At 46.9% G+C, this 20,416-nt stretch overlaps 1 protein-coding gene across 1 annotated transcript in view; it reads right to left on the bottom strand.

Annotated features, from left to right (window-relative positions):
* Nucleotides 1–747: 747 nt before the first annotated feature.
* The window catches only part of skia (v-ski avian sarcoma viral oncogene homolog a), a 94,707-nt gene continuing 75,038 nt past the window's right edge, over nucleotides 748–20,416 (bottom strand). The window contains exons 2-7 of the mRNA XM_080734273.1: nucleotides 11,004–11,123; nucleotides 9,035–9,135; nucleotides 7,703–8,013; nucleotides 6,543–7,033; nucleotides 3,313–3,543; nucleotides 748–957 (exon numbers count right to left, since the gene is read on the bottom strand). Of these exons, the coding sequence (XP_080590399.1) occupies nucleotides 766–957; nucleotides 3,313–3,543; nucleotides 6,543–7,033; nucleotides 7,703–8,013; nucleotides 9,035–9,135; nucleotides 11,004–11,123 (1,446 nt within the window). The 3' untranslated portion in view covers nucleotides 748–765. The remainder of the gene's footprint in view (nucleotides 958–3,312; nucleotides 3,544–6,542; nucleotides 7,034–7,702; nucleotides 8,014–9,034; nucleotides 9,136–11,003; nucleotides 11,124–20,416) is intronic.

Here is a 20,416-nt window from a genome sequence, read left to right as displayed (position 1 = left end):
TTTTCTTCTTTCTTTTTTTTATTTTAACATATCGCTATGCAGTCTCTTAAATAGCTTATAACATCTTGAAATTCTCCATCTTCTTCATGGTGGGGGAAAAGGGGGGCGGAGTCTTTAACTGGGCTTTGTGGGTAAACGCGAGCCGGGGCCATACAATGACCTCGCTCTGGGCTGTCCGTTTTAGACAGTCGCCCCACAATTCAACGTCTCTCTTATGCGCATTGTAATATTTTAATATCATACAATAATCTTTCATCAATTCATCACAGGAAAAGTCTAATACAGGCACAACCATACTTTGTGCTATACATCTTTTTTCCATTTTCTTTTTTCTTTTTTTTCTCTTTTTCTCAAACTGTCACAATCCAGTTTTTCAGTTCGTGGGGAAAGGAGGGGGTGCGATTCAGTGCTTGTCTTAGTAACATGTACTTCCTTGGTCAGTCCACAGGCGTCTCATTGCCTGAGGCTGTCGCCAGGCTGTCGCCAGTCTTTCCTCAAGGACGCACGCAACGCACCAGACGTTGTTTTTTTTCACGGCCCCCATGCAGGCCGAGGAGGGCCATCCGCTTTCCCCGTATCGCAGGGGAGTCGCGTTATTTTAGTTTTCAAGGGCCAGCGTTGACAAGGGTTGGGGGGGCCAACTCGCGCGTTTATGAGTTTACAGGGTCGGTTGGCAAGAGGGGGGGAGTGGGTAAAGGGGGTCATGAGGGCTGTGTGTCCGGGTGATAGGTGATGGTGGTGCGCGGCGTGCACATGTGCGGAAGTTTAGTTGCCGTTGGCCGGCATGTCCATGGGCGATGGGTCCTTGTCGCTGCCGGATTTGGGCCATAGCTGCTGCTGCAGCTCTTTGACCACTCTCTCCAGGTGTTCCCGGGCCTCCCGCTCCTGTAGCAGGTCCGCCCGGAGCTGCTCGCGGTCCACTTCGGCGTGCTGCAGCTTCATCTGGAGGTCCTCGATCTGGAAAACACATGAACAGAACAGTCAATTGAAATGTGCTTGGCCAAAAGAGGGGCGATCAGGGGCGTCACACCAAATTCTGGGCCCTGGGTACAAGGATTCACTGCGGGGGCCCCCCGTGAATGTTATAACTATTGAAAAATAGCAGATATACAAGCTCACAGCGCGGCACCGAGTGCCGCGCTGCGAGCTTGTAGATCTGCTATTTTTGAAAAATTGTGAAAATGTGTGCAAGAAACTTAATGTTTCTATGTCAGTGATGCTCAAACTTTTTCATGTCAAGGACCCCCCCCCCAAAAAAATGATATGAATTTGGCCACGGACCCCCATCTCAAAATATTTAGTTCCAGGGACCCCCCCCCCCCCCCCCCCCCGGAAGCAAAACTTGAGTTACAAATGTGCACACATTTTCACGACTTTTCCAAAAATAGCAGATCTACAAGCTCGCAGCGCAGCGCTGAGCCGCGCTGTGAGCTTGTATATCTGTACCAGGGCCCTCCACCTTGGGCCCTGGTAACTCTGTCCCACTTTCCTACCCCTTAGTTGTGACGCCCCTGGGGGCGATCGCAGTGAGGGTCTGTTTTTGTCGTTGCTTTTTGGGGGTGGTTGGGTGGGTGGGGGATCTTCCTTCCTTTGACTATACTTGGGTTACGCTGAGACTCGCTGGATGATGTTCGGAGTTATTGTTCTTGAAAGTAGCATTAACCCAAAAGGCATCTGTCAATTTAGATTTGAACCACTTCAACCGCTATTTTATACTTTAAAAAACAGCAAAGTGCCGCACTATGAGCTTGTAGATCTGCTATTTTTGAAAAGTTAAGAAAATGTGTGCAAATCTTTGAATATACTGTATATATATATATATATATATATATATATATATATTTTTTTTTTTTTATTTTATTTTATTTTTTTTAAGCAAACATTTATGACTCAAATCTTTCTTTCTCAGGGTCCCTGGAACAAATCATTTTTTTATGGGGGGTCCGCGGCCAAATACATATGATTTTGGGGGTCCTTGACATGAAATGGTTTGAGAGCCACTGATCACAGAAACATCGGTTTTTCAAAAACCTAGAAGACATTTTGTAGACTCGGGTCTTAAAGGGTTCAAACAGACAGAGCACACAAACACACACACACACACAGAGAGATGCTTACAGACGTGGTGCAACAGACAGTAACACATCAGTCATTGCAACCACATCCGGCAGCCACCGCTCACCCCTCCCACCCAAACCTCTAACGCCTCTGCTCGGCCACCAGACACAAAGAGCAGCAGACCGAGGCTGAAGGGACATTATGGTCTCAGACCGTGTCTCATCCCATGAAGACCACAGACGACACTCAACAATTCACTAAGGCTAAAATGTCTTCTCTTAATGACAGGCTTCCCAGAGTGCAGTATTTGCTTTAGGCAGGCATGGAGTCAGAGCTTTAGCGTGTACTCTCTCTCTCTCTCTCTCTCTCTCTCTCTCTCTCTCTCTCTCTCTTTTGTTTTGTCTAATCTGCATTTCCCATGATGCCTGGGGGGGAAGTCGACGTCTCTTCCTGTTTCCTCTTTGGGCCAGCACTTATCGTGTGTCTGTGCACTTTAGACTACACCCATTTATTTTCGACTGGGGAAAAGGAAATGTGTTTTTTTTTCTCTCTCTGCTCTTCTCTTCTCCTCACTCCTGACCTTCAGAATACTTAGCCTTGGAGTGACGAGAAGAAAGGACTGAGGCAGAAGCATAGAAATGTTGCAATTGTTAGAAGGCATTTACGTAACAACACCGCCACGGCTAGACTTTTAACGAGGCTGTTCAAATGTCTGTGTGCATGCGTGTGTTCATCTGTCTGTCTGTCTGTCAGCTTTCATGTCATAGTCATGTTTTTGTTCTTGTGCACGCACACTCCTTCTACAGTAGCCTATACAGTATACTTGCATGTCTGTCCATTCTTATATCCAACAGGACATACAACTTACATACAGATTTAGGGGTTTACTGTGTTTGTTTATGCAGCACCAGTGGTGTAAAGTAGCTAATACATTTACTTAAGTACTGTACTTATGTAAAATCTTTAGGTATTTGTACTTATTGTACTTGTACTTATATGAGGTATTTCCAATTTCCAATACTTTAACTTCTACTCCACTACATCTCGGATTCCAAATATTGTAATTTTACCCCTCTACGATTATTTGAACACTTTAGTTACTAGTTACTTTGCAGAGATTTACCACTTTAGCCCTATTATATACCTAGGCTGTTTGAAAACAGCAGATCTACAAGCTCAAAGCGTGTCGTGATGCGACACGTTGTAAGCTTGTAGATCTGCAGTAGATGTGCAGTACATAATGTTGTATGTTACCTGTGCCGAGTACTTGGCGCGCAGGCGGCCCGCCTCACAGCCCTTGTCGCAGACCCTCAGCTGCCTGGCCTGCTCCAGCTCCCGCTTCAGGCGCACCCGCGACTCGTTAGCCTCCTTCATCTTCTTCTCGCTCTCGGCGCGCAGCCGCTCGATCTCCTTCCGCAGGTTGCGCTTGGCCTCCGTGGCCTCCCGGAGCTTCTCCTTCTTGGCTACCCGCAGGAACTCCAACTCCTGTGTGGGGGGTGAAGGGACAGGGGAGCAGTTAGCATTGGTGCCACGCAAAGCAACGTTAGCTTTGTGTTAATGAAAGTTAGGCCGGTGCAGAAATGTTGCACTTCAGGGGAAGACATTTCAAGACACCCTAGGCCTAGAGCGTCCTCTCTGCAAGTATGGTTTTAGCTTGACGGACAAACTTATGTAGAGAAGAGCATAAAAGGTTTGCTCAAAATAACCATGGTCACATACAGTTCCAGTAGGCTACTGCAACCATGTATCTGGGTTTGGGTTAGGAGACCAAATGGCCAACTGCAGTCTTTTTTCTAAGAAACACAAACTGTTTTCTTTTCTTCAGTGAAGCGCGCGCACACGCGTGTGTGTATATGTGTGTGTGTGTGTGTGTGTGTGTGTGTGCATGTGCGTGTGTGTGTATTTGTGTGGAAGCACGCCCACAGCCTTCTCATGGGAACCTAGCAGTCGGGACAAGCATGTCTGTCATCAAACTTTGTAGCTTCCTAGAAGTGGAGTGACGAGAACAAGCCCCGTCACTCCATGCTGATTACACATAATGCCTGCATTCACTAACCCTTCAGCATGTCACAGACTTGATGTGTGGATTTAAACCTGTTTCGTCGTACATTCAGTCACCTAGGTGTTAAATCGAGAAAGTTTTTAAAACACATTTCTTTTTGGGAGGAGTGTGTTTCTTACTTCTAAATGACTCTTCTAAACGGAAACTGAATCCAAAAATGGAATGTTGAACTAGAATGTCCTCCTGCACAGCGTTTGTTCTGCAGGACACAGACTCACTTGTCTGCATTTTCTTGGGTCTTATCCAGGACCAAAATAAAAGTGGAAGTGGGGCATTTCTCTTCGAACATCCGCTCTTACTTTCTATCCCTTGCCAAGTCATGTTCAGTTTTAGTAGCCATAATCAGCACTAATCCACTTCTGTGTATCGTTGCTTTAAGCCGACTTATTTCCCACGGTTTCCTACCTATTTGTGTGAGCGTGTCCATCTCCGTGAAAAATAAAGAAATAAAATAAAATGTGACAGATAGACAGGGAGCGGAGCTGAAATGTGATTCCCTCAGTCAATAGTGATATGCATCGCTGTGTATTCACTGAAATGCAACCGTATGCTGTGTAAATATAGGGCATCTGTCAGTGCCTATTCATTGGCACGAGTTAGAATATGGACCTATGTTCCGTGGGAGGAGGGTGGGGGGGGAAGGGTGTTCACAAACCGTAATAACCTAATGGCGGTGGCTCCTGAGCCAGCTATATTACAGCCAGAGGCGCCACAAGGGGGGGGGGGGGGGGAGTGGGACTGAGTTACTAGGGCCCATGGTGGAGGGGCCAGAAATTATTTTATACTTTAGCTATTGAAAAACAGCAGATATACAAGCTCACGGGCCGCGCTGCGAGCTTGTAGATCTTCTATTTTTGAAAAGTCATGAAAATGTGCGCAAATCTTTGAATATATGTACTTTTTAAGCGAACATTTGTAACTCAAATTTTGCTTCTGGGGGGTCCCTGGAACAAAATATTTTGAGATGGGGATCTGTGGCCAAATACACATCTTTTTGGGGGTCCTTCACATGAAAAAGTTTGAGCACCACTGACATGGAAACATAGGTTTTTTTTTTTTTTAAACCTTGAAAGACTTTTCACGATTGTTCAAAAATAGCAGATTAGCAGACTCGGTGCCGCGCTGTGAGCTTGTATATCTGCTATTTTTCAATAGTTAAAGCATTAAATAACGTAGTGAATCCTTGTGCCCAGGGCCCAGAATTTGGTGCGACACCCCTGATTACACCCACAGTGCATTGCACGAGGTTGGTTGAATTTAGGCATTATGACGCCGTAGAGATGGCTGAGTTTAGGAGCGATAAGGATCTAGGAGTAGGGCGGTTTGCCAGCGCTCTCTCAGCCCAATGAGACCGCGTGTCCTCAAACTCCCCCGAAGCCCAGCTCGTAGAAATGGATGAATTCATGAGCGGCAACCCTAAACAATATCACTTTTCAGCAGGGACGTGCAGAGAATGCTAGAGAGGCAGGGGCTGACATTTCTAAAAGGGCCCTTTGGTGAAAATATCGAAAATAGCAGACCTCCGGCTATTTTCGGTACTTGATACCACACTGAACTAAGAATAATCAAGTAAATACTGGAGATGTGGTGTAATGGCACGGCTTTCTGCACAGCAAGGGCAATGTTTTCAACATAAGATGCAGCATTCAAGTTCAGGAGAGTTTGGACAAGGCAATTCTCTTGAATGCTGCCTTCAGGCATGGCATGGAAAGAGGGCATTTGCATTTCTTGCACCATAGTAAAAACTGCATTCATGGTCTGGAGAGGGCACTTTTTTACAGACGGGTAAAAGGGCAGGGGCTCAAGCCCCCTTTGATGTCTACGTGTGCACATGCCTGCTTTTCAGCTATGTGCTGTTGTCACAGCCAACACAGGAAGGAGTGTACTATGTCCTGGCTGGTATGTGCACCGTTCATGCCATTTCCTCCTCTGACAACAGGTACTGTATGCGTATTATCGTCATCCAGTTGGCATGTGTTGTGTTATCATCGGCCAACAGGGATGTGTGTGTATTATTGTGATTCAATAGGCGTGCGTGTTATCGTGTGTGTATCATTGTCATTCAACGGCATGGAGGTGTGAGTGTGTGGTGGCAAAAATAGCTCACGTGCCGCGATGCGTCGTGAGCTTGTAGATTGCAATTTTTTTAAGATTTGTCTATGATTTTAGTTTTTTATTTATTTCGTTTTGTAGTAGCAAGTTTCTAAAATGTTAGTTATTCATTTTTAAATGTTAGTTAGTTCTTGTTCGTTTGTTAGTTGTAGTCAACTATTCTAACCCATACAAGTCTGTAACTCTAACAGCATACAAATGGAACCAAATGGACCCTAACGGGTCCATTTGGTTCCATTTGTATACCGTCAGAGTTAAGGGGAAACCTTGAAAATATAAAGGTTTGATAAACACTGTTCTAACACTGTACCTGCTGGAGGCAGCGTTTGGCCTGCAGAGCCGAGCCCAGCTTCTCCTCTTGCTTCACTCTCATCTTGACGATCTCGTGCAGGAACTTCTCTTTGGACTCCTTGGAGTCCAGCCCGCTGTCCAGGGCCTGCCGGAGCGTCTCCAGCTCCGACTCCAAGCCGGAGGACTCCGTAGGCGTCAGGGGGGCGACGGAGGAGGGGGCGGCGCTGGTGGGCGCCGCCGCCGCGATGGCGCACTCGGCCGACGTGAGCGTGTTCACGGGCCCCTGGGCGCAGGGCGAGCTCAGGTCCTTGATGGGCCCCTGGGCGCAGGGCGAGCTCAGGTCCTTGATGGGCCCCTGGGCGCAGGGCGAGCTCAGGTCCTTGATGGGCCCCTGGGCGCAGGGCGAGCTCAGGTCCTTGATGGGCCCCTGGGTGCAGGGAGAGCTCAGGTCCTTGGCTGAGCAGGAGGAGGTGAAGGATGGCGAGGAGAGCGACGACAACGAGGAAGTGACTGTGGGAGAGAGAGCTGTGATTAGTTCCTCAATAGTTACTCATTTACTTTCTCTTAACTTTCTCTTTCGTATTTTCTATAGATTACACACCCGAAACTTGAATTCATGGATAGTTTGTTTTTGTTTTTATCGCATTCCTAAGCCAATAGTTTAATGACCAGTTGTGGTTCCGTATGGAGACACAAAGAGCCTGCTTTGTTCCCTATGGAGACACTAAGGGCACTTTTCGCAAAGAACTGGTTTGTGTTCTTTCTCGCGCCTATGGGATGAACCAGAGGTGAGCTTTTGCCCCCGAGAACCGAGTTGAAACCGAGTTTCCGAAGCGTAAAAGTTCTTCGGAACGGGAACCACACAAAATCCTTGGTTCCTCTGGTTCAGTCTGGTTCAATCTGGTGGAAACGCAAGCCGGTTCGCAAGAACGAACCAAGGTTCCAAGAAAGTTGAACGGCACTGGTTCTTGAACCAAGGTTCTTTTGGTGGAAAAGGCCCCAAAGAGCCTGCTTTGTTCCTCAAATGATTGGCTTAGGAATGCAAAAAAAAAAAAAAAAAGATATCCATGAATTCAAGTCTCCATGGGGTGAGTAATTGATAGAAGAAGAAAAATACATTTTGGGGGTGAACTATCCCTTTAACACTATTCCACCCACATCCAGCGGCTGTAGACTTACATTCCTCTCGGCTCTCCACCTCTATCTCCACCTCTGAGTCCTTGTCCTCGGGCGGGGGCTTGCTGACGACGGCGGGAGGTGGCGGGGGGCAGCAGGGGGGTTCGGGGGGCGTGGGGTGTGGGATCTCCTCCGTGGCCCTCCTCTTGCGTGGTCGGGAGCTGGCGCTCGCCCCCTCGCCAGGGGGTTCGCCCCCGCTCGGGTGGGAGGTGCTGGGCACACACGGGGACAGGGGCCCCACCTTGCCCAGCGGGAGCGGCGTGAGGGCCACATTCGGGGCCACGGCGCTCTCTATGCTCTTGTAGTTGTAGAAGCTTAAGAGGGGGAAGGAGAGGGAACAAGGAACGTTAAAACGTTTTAATTCAGGGGTCTTCAACAGGGGGTCCGGTCAGAGTTACTACAGGGGGTCCTCCAAATCATAGAAACTTTTTTCTCCTTTTTATATTAGCCACTTGAACCCTAGTGTCCTTATTCTGAGAACTTTTGCCAAAAATAGCCGATCTACAAGCTCACAACGCCTCGCAAGAGCTTTGGTGTAGAGGGGGAAAAAGAGCAGACTAAGTACAGAGTGAAAGGTCAACTTTATTAAGTATTGACAGTTCAAGTGGTTAAATATCTGAAAACACAAATTGACACGAATCCAAAATACACTGATGATTGTGCTGTCAAACAATGAATCTATGAACAGGTTGTGGGGGTCCCTGCTTCATCTCTCTCTCTCAACTAAGGGGTCCTTGGCCTGAAAACATTGAAGACCCCTGATTTAATTCATTACGCCACGCTTGTAATATCACCGCTGGAGGTGATATGTAAAACAAAATAATTATTGTAATTATTATTATTCATTTTGAAATGATAACGGGAGCATTTTCTAGCCAGAATACTTTGTTTTTCTGTTCTCCGGAACAGGGCAGAGCACTGACAGCATAGCACTCTTGTCAGCCACTCGCTCCTATTCTGTGAGAACATGGGCAACATCAAGTGTGAGTGTGTGTGGCGTGGTGTGAGCTCAGCTGACGTGGCAGAGCCCTAGCAAGTGGGTGCTTGCGGTATGAGTGTGTACAAGTGGTGGTGGAGTGTGGGAGGCAATGGTACAGTCAAACTTTAACGCCCCCGCCCCCAACCCCCACCTCCGCACCTGCCAGACGACCGAGCAGACATGCTTAGAGCTCATCGCCTGCAATGGAGCCCACTTCTCAAAATGTCCGCCTTCTCACCCAAAACCAAACTCATTCCTATTCTAACGGATGAGTCACGGTTTCGGGGAGACTGTCGTTTACAGAGACCATCTGCCATTTTGTTTCTTAAATGTCATGCACAGCGCAGCAGGCTCACCTGTCTCTGAGTAGGGCCAAGGGGCGGCTGCAGGAGTCCTTGTCGCCAGCCGAGAGGTTAGGAGACCAGGGTCTGAACGCTGAGGGCCTCTGTCTGTGTCCCTGAGAACAAGATGGACATCAATACTTTAATTCTTTGCATTACAGTTCAAAAGCTAATTAAAAAGACGGGTGCCTCATCAAGCCATTAGGTTAATTGCCAAAGAGAGATCGGCTAACAAGAGTGAATACTGAACTAGAAAAGGTGCTCCTCGGAGCATTGGTTTGGACAAAATCTGTGTATTGAGTAATATCAAAACATATAATCGTTGTCGGGTGGAAACCTCGTATCTCCAAGTTTTAAATTTGTACGTTCTTTCGCAAAGCAAAGCCCTGCTTCATCGTACAAGGCCGTCGCACAAAGTAGTGAAAACAGCCGATCTACAACACACTGCGAGGCGTTGTGTGCTTGTAGATCGGCTGTTTTCACTAGTGTTTTGCAAAAACAGGCCTCCTGGTGGCGCTATATGTGAAAAATGTGGGCAGAGGTTCTGCTCTGGCATCCAGAGCAGACAACGCGTGGCATCGGCTTGTAGATCAGCTAATATATCTTAACATTTTTCAACATGGAAACGATTATGAAAAATAATCGTGATTAGACGATTATGTAATAATTGTGACAGCCCTACTGACCCTAATCATAGTCTCGGCCTGGCGGAGACAATAATAATGAGTCTACTGCGCTACATAATAGTAGTGTCTTTATCATACATCTATGAAATAAGAGAGTAATAATACCCACGTGGGATATTTTTTAGGGAATATCGATCTCGGTATGGCACATCAATCATTATATTGTGGTCATATTGCGTTACATAGCTGTCTCAAACTTCGCTCCATCTCAGTAAGCGAATACATAGGGCTCGGGATGTCTAGGGTTACCATAGTTAGCATGGTTTGCCAAATCTAAATTTAAGCTCTGCCCTCATCCCAAAAGTTGTGTATGATATCACATGACACCTAGGTTGCGTCTCGTTTGGAAGCATACGTCCCATCACCTTGGTACCTAGTTAAAATGTTCCTTATTCGGTTCTCTCCAAAAGGGTGGAAACCTTGTATGTCCAAAACCGTTTGTTTTGTATTTATCATCTAAAAAATGGACTAAACTAGTGAAAACAGCCGATCTACAAGCGCGTGTGCTTGTAGATCAGCTGTTTTCACTACTTTTGTGCGACGGCCTTGTGTGATGAAGCAGGGCTTTACTTTGCGAAAGAACATACAAATTTGAAACTTGGAGATACAAGGTTTTCCGCCCGACAGTGACGCTATATAGTCTTATTAGTCATAGTTTCTAGAAACGCCACCTTGCTTCCTTGCTAACAGGACAGAGCCTTAAAGGTCCTACACCATGCATTTAAAAATAATTTATATAACACTGTTTGTGTCCCAAAAACGTTTTTGAAAAGGTTTGAGGCTAAATTACCACTCCTGAATACAGAGCCCCTGTCATTTCTGCCTGGCTTTCAGAGCATTTTCAGCTGCAGTACCACCTTGTCCTGAGTGGGAGGACTGCGCTATTGAGCCAGTTTTGGCCCCACACTCCTCCCCACCTCCTGCTCAGCAGGCCTGCCCACCCCTCCCCAACCCTCTCCCAGCTCCTCCTGCCTCCTTCTCAGGCCTGCCCACCCCTCCCCAACCCTCTCCCAGCTCCTCCTGCCTCTTTCTCAGGCCTTGTGACATCACAAATCTGACATTTCACAATCAGGACCGTTCTGAGACATGCCAACATAGATCTGCCCATAAACTGAGAAAGACACAATGGTCAGAAATAGGACTTTGTGAGGATAGAAGTTGCTGGTGGGACACCAAGAAAATACATAAAAATTGGAAAAATGAAAATTCATGGTGTAGTCCCTTTAAACTCCATGCATGTCCAAGTGCATCATACACCTCCTTATCTGCCCCGACCCCCAAACAACGAAGAAAATTACCTTATTGGCTGAGGCGGAGAGGGACCGTAGCCAATCGTGTTGCTTGTCTTTCTCGGCTGACGGGAGATGCGATGGGAAGTCTTCGTGTTTCAACTTCTTGGCCGGAATGGGATCGGATGCCTGCGAGAAAAACGAAATGAAAAGAGACACTTCTTTAGACAGCAGTGTGGGGGGAGAAAAAAGAAATGTGCAGCAGGGTAGCCGAGAGAGACAAGGTCAAGTTGAATTCTATTCAGAGGGAGCGAGGCCCTTCTCCTGGGGCCCACCAACCTGCCTGTTAGTGGGACACTGTGAGCCGCACGGTGCCCACTTGGCAGCGCGCAATGGTTGTCAGGCTAAAATGTCAGTGAACTGAAAATGCACCCAGCAGTGTCAGACAGACCATTATCTGTGTGCGTGTGTGTGCGTGTGTGTGCGTGTGTGTGTGTGTGTGTGTGTGTGTGTGTGTGTGTGTGTGTGTGTGTGTGTGTGTGTGTGTGTGTGTGAGAGAGAGAATCGCTAGAGTGATTCCTGTACAAACACAAATAAATCAACCGAGCAGGTGCTGTGAGTGTGTGACTACGAGCATTGTAGTTTTGTGTGTGTGTGTGTGTGTGTGTGTGTGTGTGTGTGTGTGTGTGTGTGTGTGTGTGTGTGTGTGTGTGTTCGTGTTTAAATATAGGAGTGGTGTTGACTGTGTGACCGACCGTATGGTCTGTGTGTGTGTTTGTTTGTTATGGACAGGGGAAGGTGCTCTGGGGTTACCAGGGTGCCAGACTACGCCTGCACACACACACACACACACACACACACACACACACACACACGCACACACACACACACACACTTCACCCAAGCCATGGCACCTGTCACACCCACGCAGTTTGCACACAACTGGCACTGGCAAAATCCGATATAGCAAGGTATTTGTTCATAGGCAGCCAAGACAGCATGCCAGAGGTGACTAGGGCAGTCTCTGTCTGTCTGTCTGTCTGTCTGTCTGTCTCACTCACACACACACGCACGCACACACACACAAGGCAGGCTTTGTTCCTGTTTCTCCGCTAGGCTTGCTGTGTGGCTAATGATGACCTCAGCTTCTTCCTCTCCCAGCTGTGGCTGTCACTAGCTACCACACACACACACACACACACACACACACACACACACACACACACACACACACACACACACACACACACACACACACACACACACACACACACACACACACACACACACACACACACACACACACACACACACACACACACACACACACACACGTACGTACGTATGTATGCACACATGCACGCACGCCCACAAAACATCCACGCCTGGCACACTCTGATTGCCATGCAGAGTTGAATTTGTATGATAAAAAATAGTTTCTGCATGAACTGAAAACTCTTGTGTGGATTTATTTATTTTCAGAGTGGGCATATTGTTGCTGTCAGGCAAAATAAATCTCCATATTTGAACTGTATAATGTTTATTTTTTTGTGTGTGTAAATTAATGTCCAACTTCGTCGTGCCGACATTGCTGTGTAAAGCTCACAGCATGTTGCATCACGGCGGGCTGTGGTTCTTTTGAAAGTGAAAGAGGGTGAGTCCGTCTGTGTGTTTCATAAATACTTAACCTATAAAAAGTATTAATAACAAGAGCTTGTGACTGAATAATAAATGGATTATGAAATATGGATCCATAGGAACACAGGCGACTTTTTTCAGTTTCTTGAAAAGTAGCAGTTTTGGACGTATAAGGTTTCTACCCCACAGCAATGACATCCTTTCCTAATATCAAAACGCTGGATATTACTCAAGCTGCTTCCCCTTGAGTGGAACACACCAGGCCGGTCAATGCTTACACACTCTGTCTCTATCTCTATGCCAGCACTGCAAAACCCAAGAGTGTTCAGTTTAGAGCCTGATCAATGCTAGATCTTTGGGTCTGATGTCGGCCCAGAGTTCTAGACTAACGATTAGTTATTTTGCGCGAGCGAGTGTGCGTCCTCTGGCTGCAGACAGCATCTCTTGTCAGCTGTGAAATGGACAACGGCGCTCAGTGTGTCCATTGAACCCCAAGAGTGTCCAAAAGTAACCAAATACACTCTAATGTCTTTGTTTCAGACAAGACACGCTCTCTCAACCTCTCTCTCTCTCTCTCTCTCTCTCTGTCTATCTTCTATTTTTGTTGTAGGATTCCCCTTCAAGAATCTGAAGGGGGACTTGGGGGGGAGGTGGAGCGGAGGGGAGGGGGGGGGGGAGTGGGGGGGCGTAACCCAATGACAGTTTCTGGAGTGCTTTCACGTGGCGAAATCGTGATTTCTTGGATTTCCATTTTCTTGGGATTATGCATTGGAACACACTGTCCACACGCGCACGCACACACACACACACACACACACACACACACGCACACACACAAACGGCCCCTACTTTCAAGTGAAGTCAGAGAAGTGTTAACAGGTGGTCATTTATAACCAAGTTAGCATCTCACCTACCCTCACTCTCTCTCTCTCTCTCTCTCTCTCTCGCTCTCTCACACTCTCTCTCTGTCTCTCTCTGCTTGCATGACCATTTTGGGTCGTCGTACCACATGTGTGTGTGTGTGTGTGTGTGTAATCGGACCTGGTGTTGTGCGTAGCAGGAAAAGTAGCGTGGCTAGACAGGCGAATACCACAGAGGTGCACTTCGGCACAGCCGCTCACACATAGCTAGCACTTGTCCTCGCCGCACCGCGCGCGCAAATTGGCGAAACGCTAAATTACTGCGCTTCATGGTCATTCGACAGGCGAGGCTGGGGTAGAAGAATTCTTCCATCCTAGCTGGGGTCGCTCTGTAAATTAAGTAATTTAATTTTAGCCAACTATTTTGAACACATTTTAGTTTGTGTTCTAAAGACCTACTGTACATAGTACTAACATTTGATACCAGTGTTAAATCATCCATTTGTCAAGGGAGGCTTTTAGGAGAGTTTCTGTGGAACGACAAAAGTTCTGCGCTATGAGAAGAATGCTACACAGTTAAATGTGGAGTTAATTCAATTGCGAGTGTAAAAGCAGGCACATTTCTACACGCTCAGAGTTAAGGGGCCACTCGTCGTTGTCGGGTGGAAACCTCGTATCTCCAAATTTCATGAACTAAACTAATGAAAACAGCAGATCTAAAAGCACACAACGCCTTGCGGTGCGAGGCGTTGTGTGCTTGTAGATCGGCTGTTTTAACTAGTTTAAATCTTTTTTTAAAATGATAAATGCAAAACAAACGGTTTTGGACATCCAAGGTTTTCACCCGACAACGACGATTTGTCTGTGTAGTTTGTAGGTTACATCCCACAAAGTTATGCCCTACATGTCTGTGTCGCAAAGTGGGCTAGAAGCTATAGCACGCCTGAGATTCAGACAACAGAGGCAGACAAATAGACACACACACACACACACACACACACACACACACACACACACACACACACACACACACACACACACACACAGATGGACAGACGGGCTGCAGAGCGAGCGCCTCTGGGCGAAGTCTGCCCCCGCCACGTGCCAGCCCGCGTCTCGTGGATTACGCTCAGCCAACGTAATGGCTCCCGATCGGGGCCAAATCTGGCCCCGTTAATCTTGGCCAGAGGAGAATGTATGGGTCAACAATTGGCAGCTGAGCCGCCGGGATCAGCGGAGAGGGGTGAGGGTGAGGGTGGGGTTGCGGTTGGTTGGGGGGGGTTAATCTGTGTATCTAGATTACTGAACAGTTGGCCGGAGGGTGGAGGCATGCGACATACGGAGGGACAGACAACACACAGACAGACAGACAGACAGACAGATGGGTGGGAACGTCTGTGTGTGTGTGTGTGTGTGTGTGTGTGTGCGTGTGTGTGTGGGGGGGGGGGGGGGGGGGGGCAACAGCCAACTTAACCACTTAAACCACACTTGGGTTGACTAGGGTTCCCCAGGGCTCTCAGTCCTTTGACCACATCTCTTCACCACGAATAGCTGATCTATAAACTCATTGCAATCCAGAAGCTATACTGTAGTGAAGTGAACTAATTTCACTATTTGAGAAAGAAATAAAAATGGTATATGGGTTAGACCTGAACGCAAATTTGTGTCACTTTAGATTTGAACCGCTTTAACCGTTATTTTATGCTTCATCTATTGAAAAATAGCAGATCTACAAGCTCACAGCGCGCTGTGAGCTTGTAGATCTGCTATTTTTGAAAAATCGTAAACATTTGTGCCAAGTCGTTGAATATTTTTGACCCGATTCTATAAATGTCTTCTAAATCCTTCTTCCAAATCAGTGGTTCTCAAACTTTTTCACATCTCAAAATATGTTGACCAACCAGAAGCAGAGATTTGAGTTACAAACTCAAACGCAGCGAAGGGAGAGGATGCTGAGAGATGCTGCGTACATCGGGTCCTCACCAGTGCTTTCACAGTCCACCCTCCTCACAGCAGCAAGTAGGCCACGCTACAGCAGGACAGAGGAAGGGGAGCCGCTGCTGGAAGCAGGCCAATGTGTCAGAGTGCTGCACCTGACTGTCTACACACAACCTAGAATCTACTAGCTTTTACCTTTACGTCTGCTCAGATATAAATTATAATATTACAAAACACACATTAAGCACTTTTGCCCTATTTTATACCTAGGCTATTTAAAAATAGTCAATCTACAAGCTTGCGTTGTGAGTAGATCTGCTACTTTAACTTTTGGTGCTTTAAGTACATTTTGATGCCAATACTTTTGTACTTTTACGCAAGTACATTTTGAATGGAGCTTTTTTATTTTATCTGCCATTTGCGGATTTCTCCCAAAATCCGCTCAATTCACCTTGAAATGCATTGGCAGAATCCGCTCATCAGCCAGCAACCATACTTTGGTGTGACCGTGCCCTAACATAACAGACTATTTCTACATTGCAGTATTGATACTTTTACTTCAGTAAAAAAAGGTTTTTCCACCACCACTGCTGGCTGCCTGCCAGCCCAGCCAGTTTGGGCAGGAACCGCTAGGAGCGGTGCTTGACGGGAGGAGGAAGTGAGAATGTAAGAGGACTGGCGGAGGGGAAAGTTGACACCACCGACTGACTGACTGTCTCACTGAAGGCTGCGCGGGGCGCGAGCACTAACGCTCACGCGCAAATATCATACAGCACTGGGGATGTGACGATATGAAAATGTGATATCATGATTATTGTGACAAAAGAAATCACGATTTTCAATATTATCACGATAATTATATTATCACATATATCACATATACTTCACAGCAGAAGTATCTTTACCAAAAAATAGCAGATCTACAAGCTCACGACACGTTGCAATGCGACGCATTGTGAGCTTGTAGATCGGCTATTTTTTGATAAAGACATTTAATAGAGAGTGAGAAAAAGACTGTATCAAGTTCACCAATTATAGAGGGTTTAAGTGGTACCGGATATGCAGCTCGGCAAATAAAAGGTGAATTGATCCCAGTGCATGACAGAGGACGATATCACGATAAATACAATCTCCACGATACGATTATTGTGAGTGTTTTTTATCACGATAAACGATAATATCGCTTATCGTCCTATCCCTACACAGCACACATACATACAGTAAAAAGGTGCGCCCCTTGACTCACTCTCCACACACACACACACACACGCACACACACACACACACACACACCCACAGACCCTGGACATGATGGGAGTGGAGCACGTTTTATTGGACACCTGACAGCTCTGGCCCTGATAAGCCTCCTCTCTCTCTGCATTGCAACAGGGCCCCACTGCAAATCACAGAACCAGAATAGCTTCAAAGGCTACATGAAATAGGGTATGTATGTGTGCGCGCGCGTGCGTGCGCGTGTGTGTTGTCATTGCAGCCCTTCTTTATGATCTGCTGTAGATTGCATGGCATAGACAGGATGTCACACCTCTAAGATAAGGCTTTCGATTAGGAGAGGTGTGCGAGACATGCCCCGACAGGCCTATAGCGGCAGCGCGCCCCTCTCTCTCCGTACGCTGGGCTGGGCTCGGCAGCAACACCTCGCGCTAAGAATCTCACACCTCTCTCTCTGCGCTCATATAGTATCTATATGCACGCAGTGAGGGACTAGTCGACGATGGCTAGGAATAACCTTGAGATGAGAGAGAGAGAGCGACAACGCCTGTAGCCACTGGTGTAGAGTAACTAAGACAAGTACATTTACTCAAGTACTGTAGTTTTTTTTTTTTTTTTTTCAGTTTTCAGTACTTTTACTTCTAATCCACTACATCTCAATTATACCTACTTTGCAGATATAATTATAATACTATAAAACCTATATTAAACACTTATACAAGCTCACAATGCGTTGCATCATGACGCGTTGTGAGCTCGTAGAACTGCTATTTTCAAACATTTTGTACTTTTACTTTTGGTACTTTAAGTATATTTGGATCCCAATACTTTTGTATTTTTACTCAAGTACATTTTGAATTCCGGACATTTACTTGTGTATTTCTACATTGCAATATTGATACTTTTACTTAAGTAAAAAAAAATGCAATACTTTTTCCACCACTTGGCGGGCGGGCAGACAGACAGACAGACGGACGGACGGAGTGGAAACGGGTGAGAGTGGCAGACTCGCCTCAGCTGCCACAGGGGGCCCCACGGACGAGCTTGTGAGGGAACACATGCGCGCTGAGTGCGCCTGTTCTCAAGTGTGTGTGTGTGTGTGTGTGTGTGTGTGTGTGTGTGTGTGTGTGTGTGTGTGTGTGTGTGTGTGTGTGTGTGTGCAGGGACGTAAAGAGAATGTTAGAGAGGCAGGGGCTGACATTTCTAAAAGGGCCTTTTGGTGAAAATATACCTATTTTCAGTGCTTGATACCACATTTGCATTTCTTTCACCATAGTAAAAACTGCATTCGTGGTCTGGAGAGGGAACGTTTTACAGACGGATAAAAAAGGGCAGGGGCTCAAGCCCCCTTTTATGTCTATGTGTGCACGTGCCTGTGTGTGTGTGTGTGTGTTCTTTGTGTGTGTGGTGTGTGAGAGACAGGATGGGTGGAGTAGTAACAGTCGTCTCAGTTTCTCCTTCGTCTGTGGCTTTTGAAACCCTCGCATTTGCAGAACACTTCCTCTGGCTGCAAGCTATCGGCATTAGTCACACAATATGCTATCAATAGCTGCCATATTGACATTCCACTGGTGTGTGCGTGTGTGTGTGTGTGTGTGTGTGTGTGTGTGTGTGTTTGTGTGTGTGTGTGTGTAGTATCAGGACATGCAAGCTTAGACACTTGCTTCGTCAAGCAATCAAAAGTCATTCGTGGCCACGCTGAAAAAAAGGGGCCTCTTCTACCGATTGTCGCAAACATGTTTTTCTTTTGCACCGGCTATCAAATTCCAGTATGCGATAGAACCGACGCTAGGGGAACGGAGCGAAGGAAACATTGCTTTCTTAAAACGCGGTCTGAAAGAATGCGTGTCTTGAGTCGAAACTTCCTCAGGCACAGTTTAGATTTTTTTCTTTTTCCTTTTTGGGGGGGTGGGAGCTGCTAAGACTTTGTGCCGTTGAAAACCAAGTGTCACAAAAGACAACAGTCTTTTCTCCCAGCCGAGGGCGTCTGCTTTTTTCTGGCTAAGTACAAGCATCACTGTCCTGACACAATCTGTCATTTGCAGCTATCGCTCTATCTCGCCTTCTATCCCTCCCTCCCTCCTTCTGTCCTCTCATCTGTCTGTCTGCCTCTCTCTCTCTCTCTCCCCCTCCGTCTCTCGGAGACTGCATTTCCTGTGTCGTAGATTACAGGATGTCCTCTCCAAACAAGCAGGATTCCATTCAACAAAAGCAAAGCAAGCAAAACGAGACAGACAGAAACTTCCAGCGGCAGCATGGCGGCATAAACAAATAAACTTACGCTGGAATTAAGAGCTTATACATCATCGCGGCGGTCGCACGCTCAGCCAGTCTGAGTGCATAGCATACTGCTGCACACCACTTGGGTACAGAAGGGCTCGCAGCGACATTATGGATTTTAATACGCAGCCATCTTTCATCCACTCTCTCTTGTCTACACTGTGCACTGTAAAATCCTCAGTTAGACTCTGTGAGTGCAAACAAATAGACAAATAGACCCTCTGATTCTCAGAGTTACAAATGGATAAATAAACACTGAGGTTTTGAGACGGCGTGCATTCAAATAAAGCACAAATCCATCTTTTTACAGCAGTGGTTCTCAACCCCACATTATTGTGAGGGGTCCCCAGATGTTTAGTTTATGTGTTAACATTGTCTTCTCACTTAACAGTAAACAGAACAGCATACGGTATAAGAGTATGCAGGCTATCAACACACTTCTAAAGTGACAATTTAAGGACTTTTAAGACCTTTTTAGTATTAAACATTGACCAAAATGTTGCGAGGCGTTGTGAGCATGTAGATCGGCAATTTTCACAATGGAATAGATCAAGTAAAACTATATGTAATGCCAACTCCTACGATTCCAAGTGCTTGTCAGGATGGAGGGGTCCACCAGTTCAAATATGATTTTTTTGGAGGTCGCGGCACGAAAAGGTTGAGAACCACTGTTTTACAGGAGAACTCTGATTGTCGTTCATGTAGTCATATTTAGAACGGCAAAGCAAAAGAGACACTGGCCAGTTACAAAATGTCCCTCACTGTGTCACATGTCACCTATTTGCCAAGTTACCTTGCTTGCTAAATAAACGTGACAGCATCAATGACAGGGCGCTGTCACCAACAAAAGGCCTGTGTGGCCCCCGAGGCACTAAACGGGGTGCATTAACTCAAAGCTAACATCCTCCCAGACCAAAGCCCAGATGAAAGAGCAAACAGCGCGTTTTGCTTTCCTCCGCCCCACCTCTCTCATCACTCTGGGCCCCGCCCTGCCTGTGACCCGGCGTTGGCCTTCCAAAGCGAGTCGTCGTGCCGATCGAGGGGCCCGTCGCCGTGCGCGCTGACGCAAGGGAGGGAGGGGCTGGCTTCCTGGAAAGCCAGCTTTAGGCGTATCTCAACTAAGCTTAGCTGGTGGTAGACACGCTTCTCACCACAGAAACCCCACATCTGCTGCGAGAACCAAACAGGTGTCAGTCAGACAAGTCGGTTCCACCTGCACCGCGTGATGATGAGGACTGACGCGGCCCCTCAACTTCACGTCTGATTGCGCTGGCTGTCGGATCTCCTGGCGCCTCCTGACGAGCCAGCTGTAGCTAACGTTTACAGTCAACCCCCACCCAGGTTGAGCGCTTGTTTTCGTCTGCCTTTGAGAGAAACTGTTATGGTGCGGGGAATGTTCGTTTACGTGCTGGTGTGTGTGTGTGTGTGTGTGTGTGTGTGTGTGTGTGTGTGTGTGTGTGTGTGTGTGTGTGTGAGGGGGGGGATGTTTTGTCTGGGGAGCCGACTTCCAGCGGTTGTCAATGCTAATTCCTCCGT

Source organism: Nannobrachium achirus (genome assembly GCF_963921795.1).
Source record: "Nannobrachium achirus genome assembly, chromosome: 9".
NCBI lineage: Eukaryota > Metazoa > Chordata > Actinopteri > Myctophiformes > Myctophidae > Nannobrachium > Nannobrachium achirus.
Note: the sequence above shows the minus strand (reverse complement) of the source record. Positions and strands in the feature narration are given on the sequence as shown.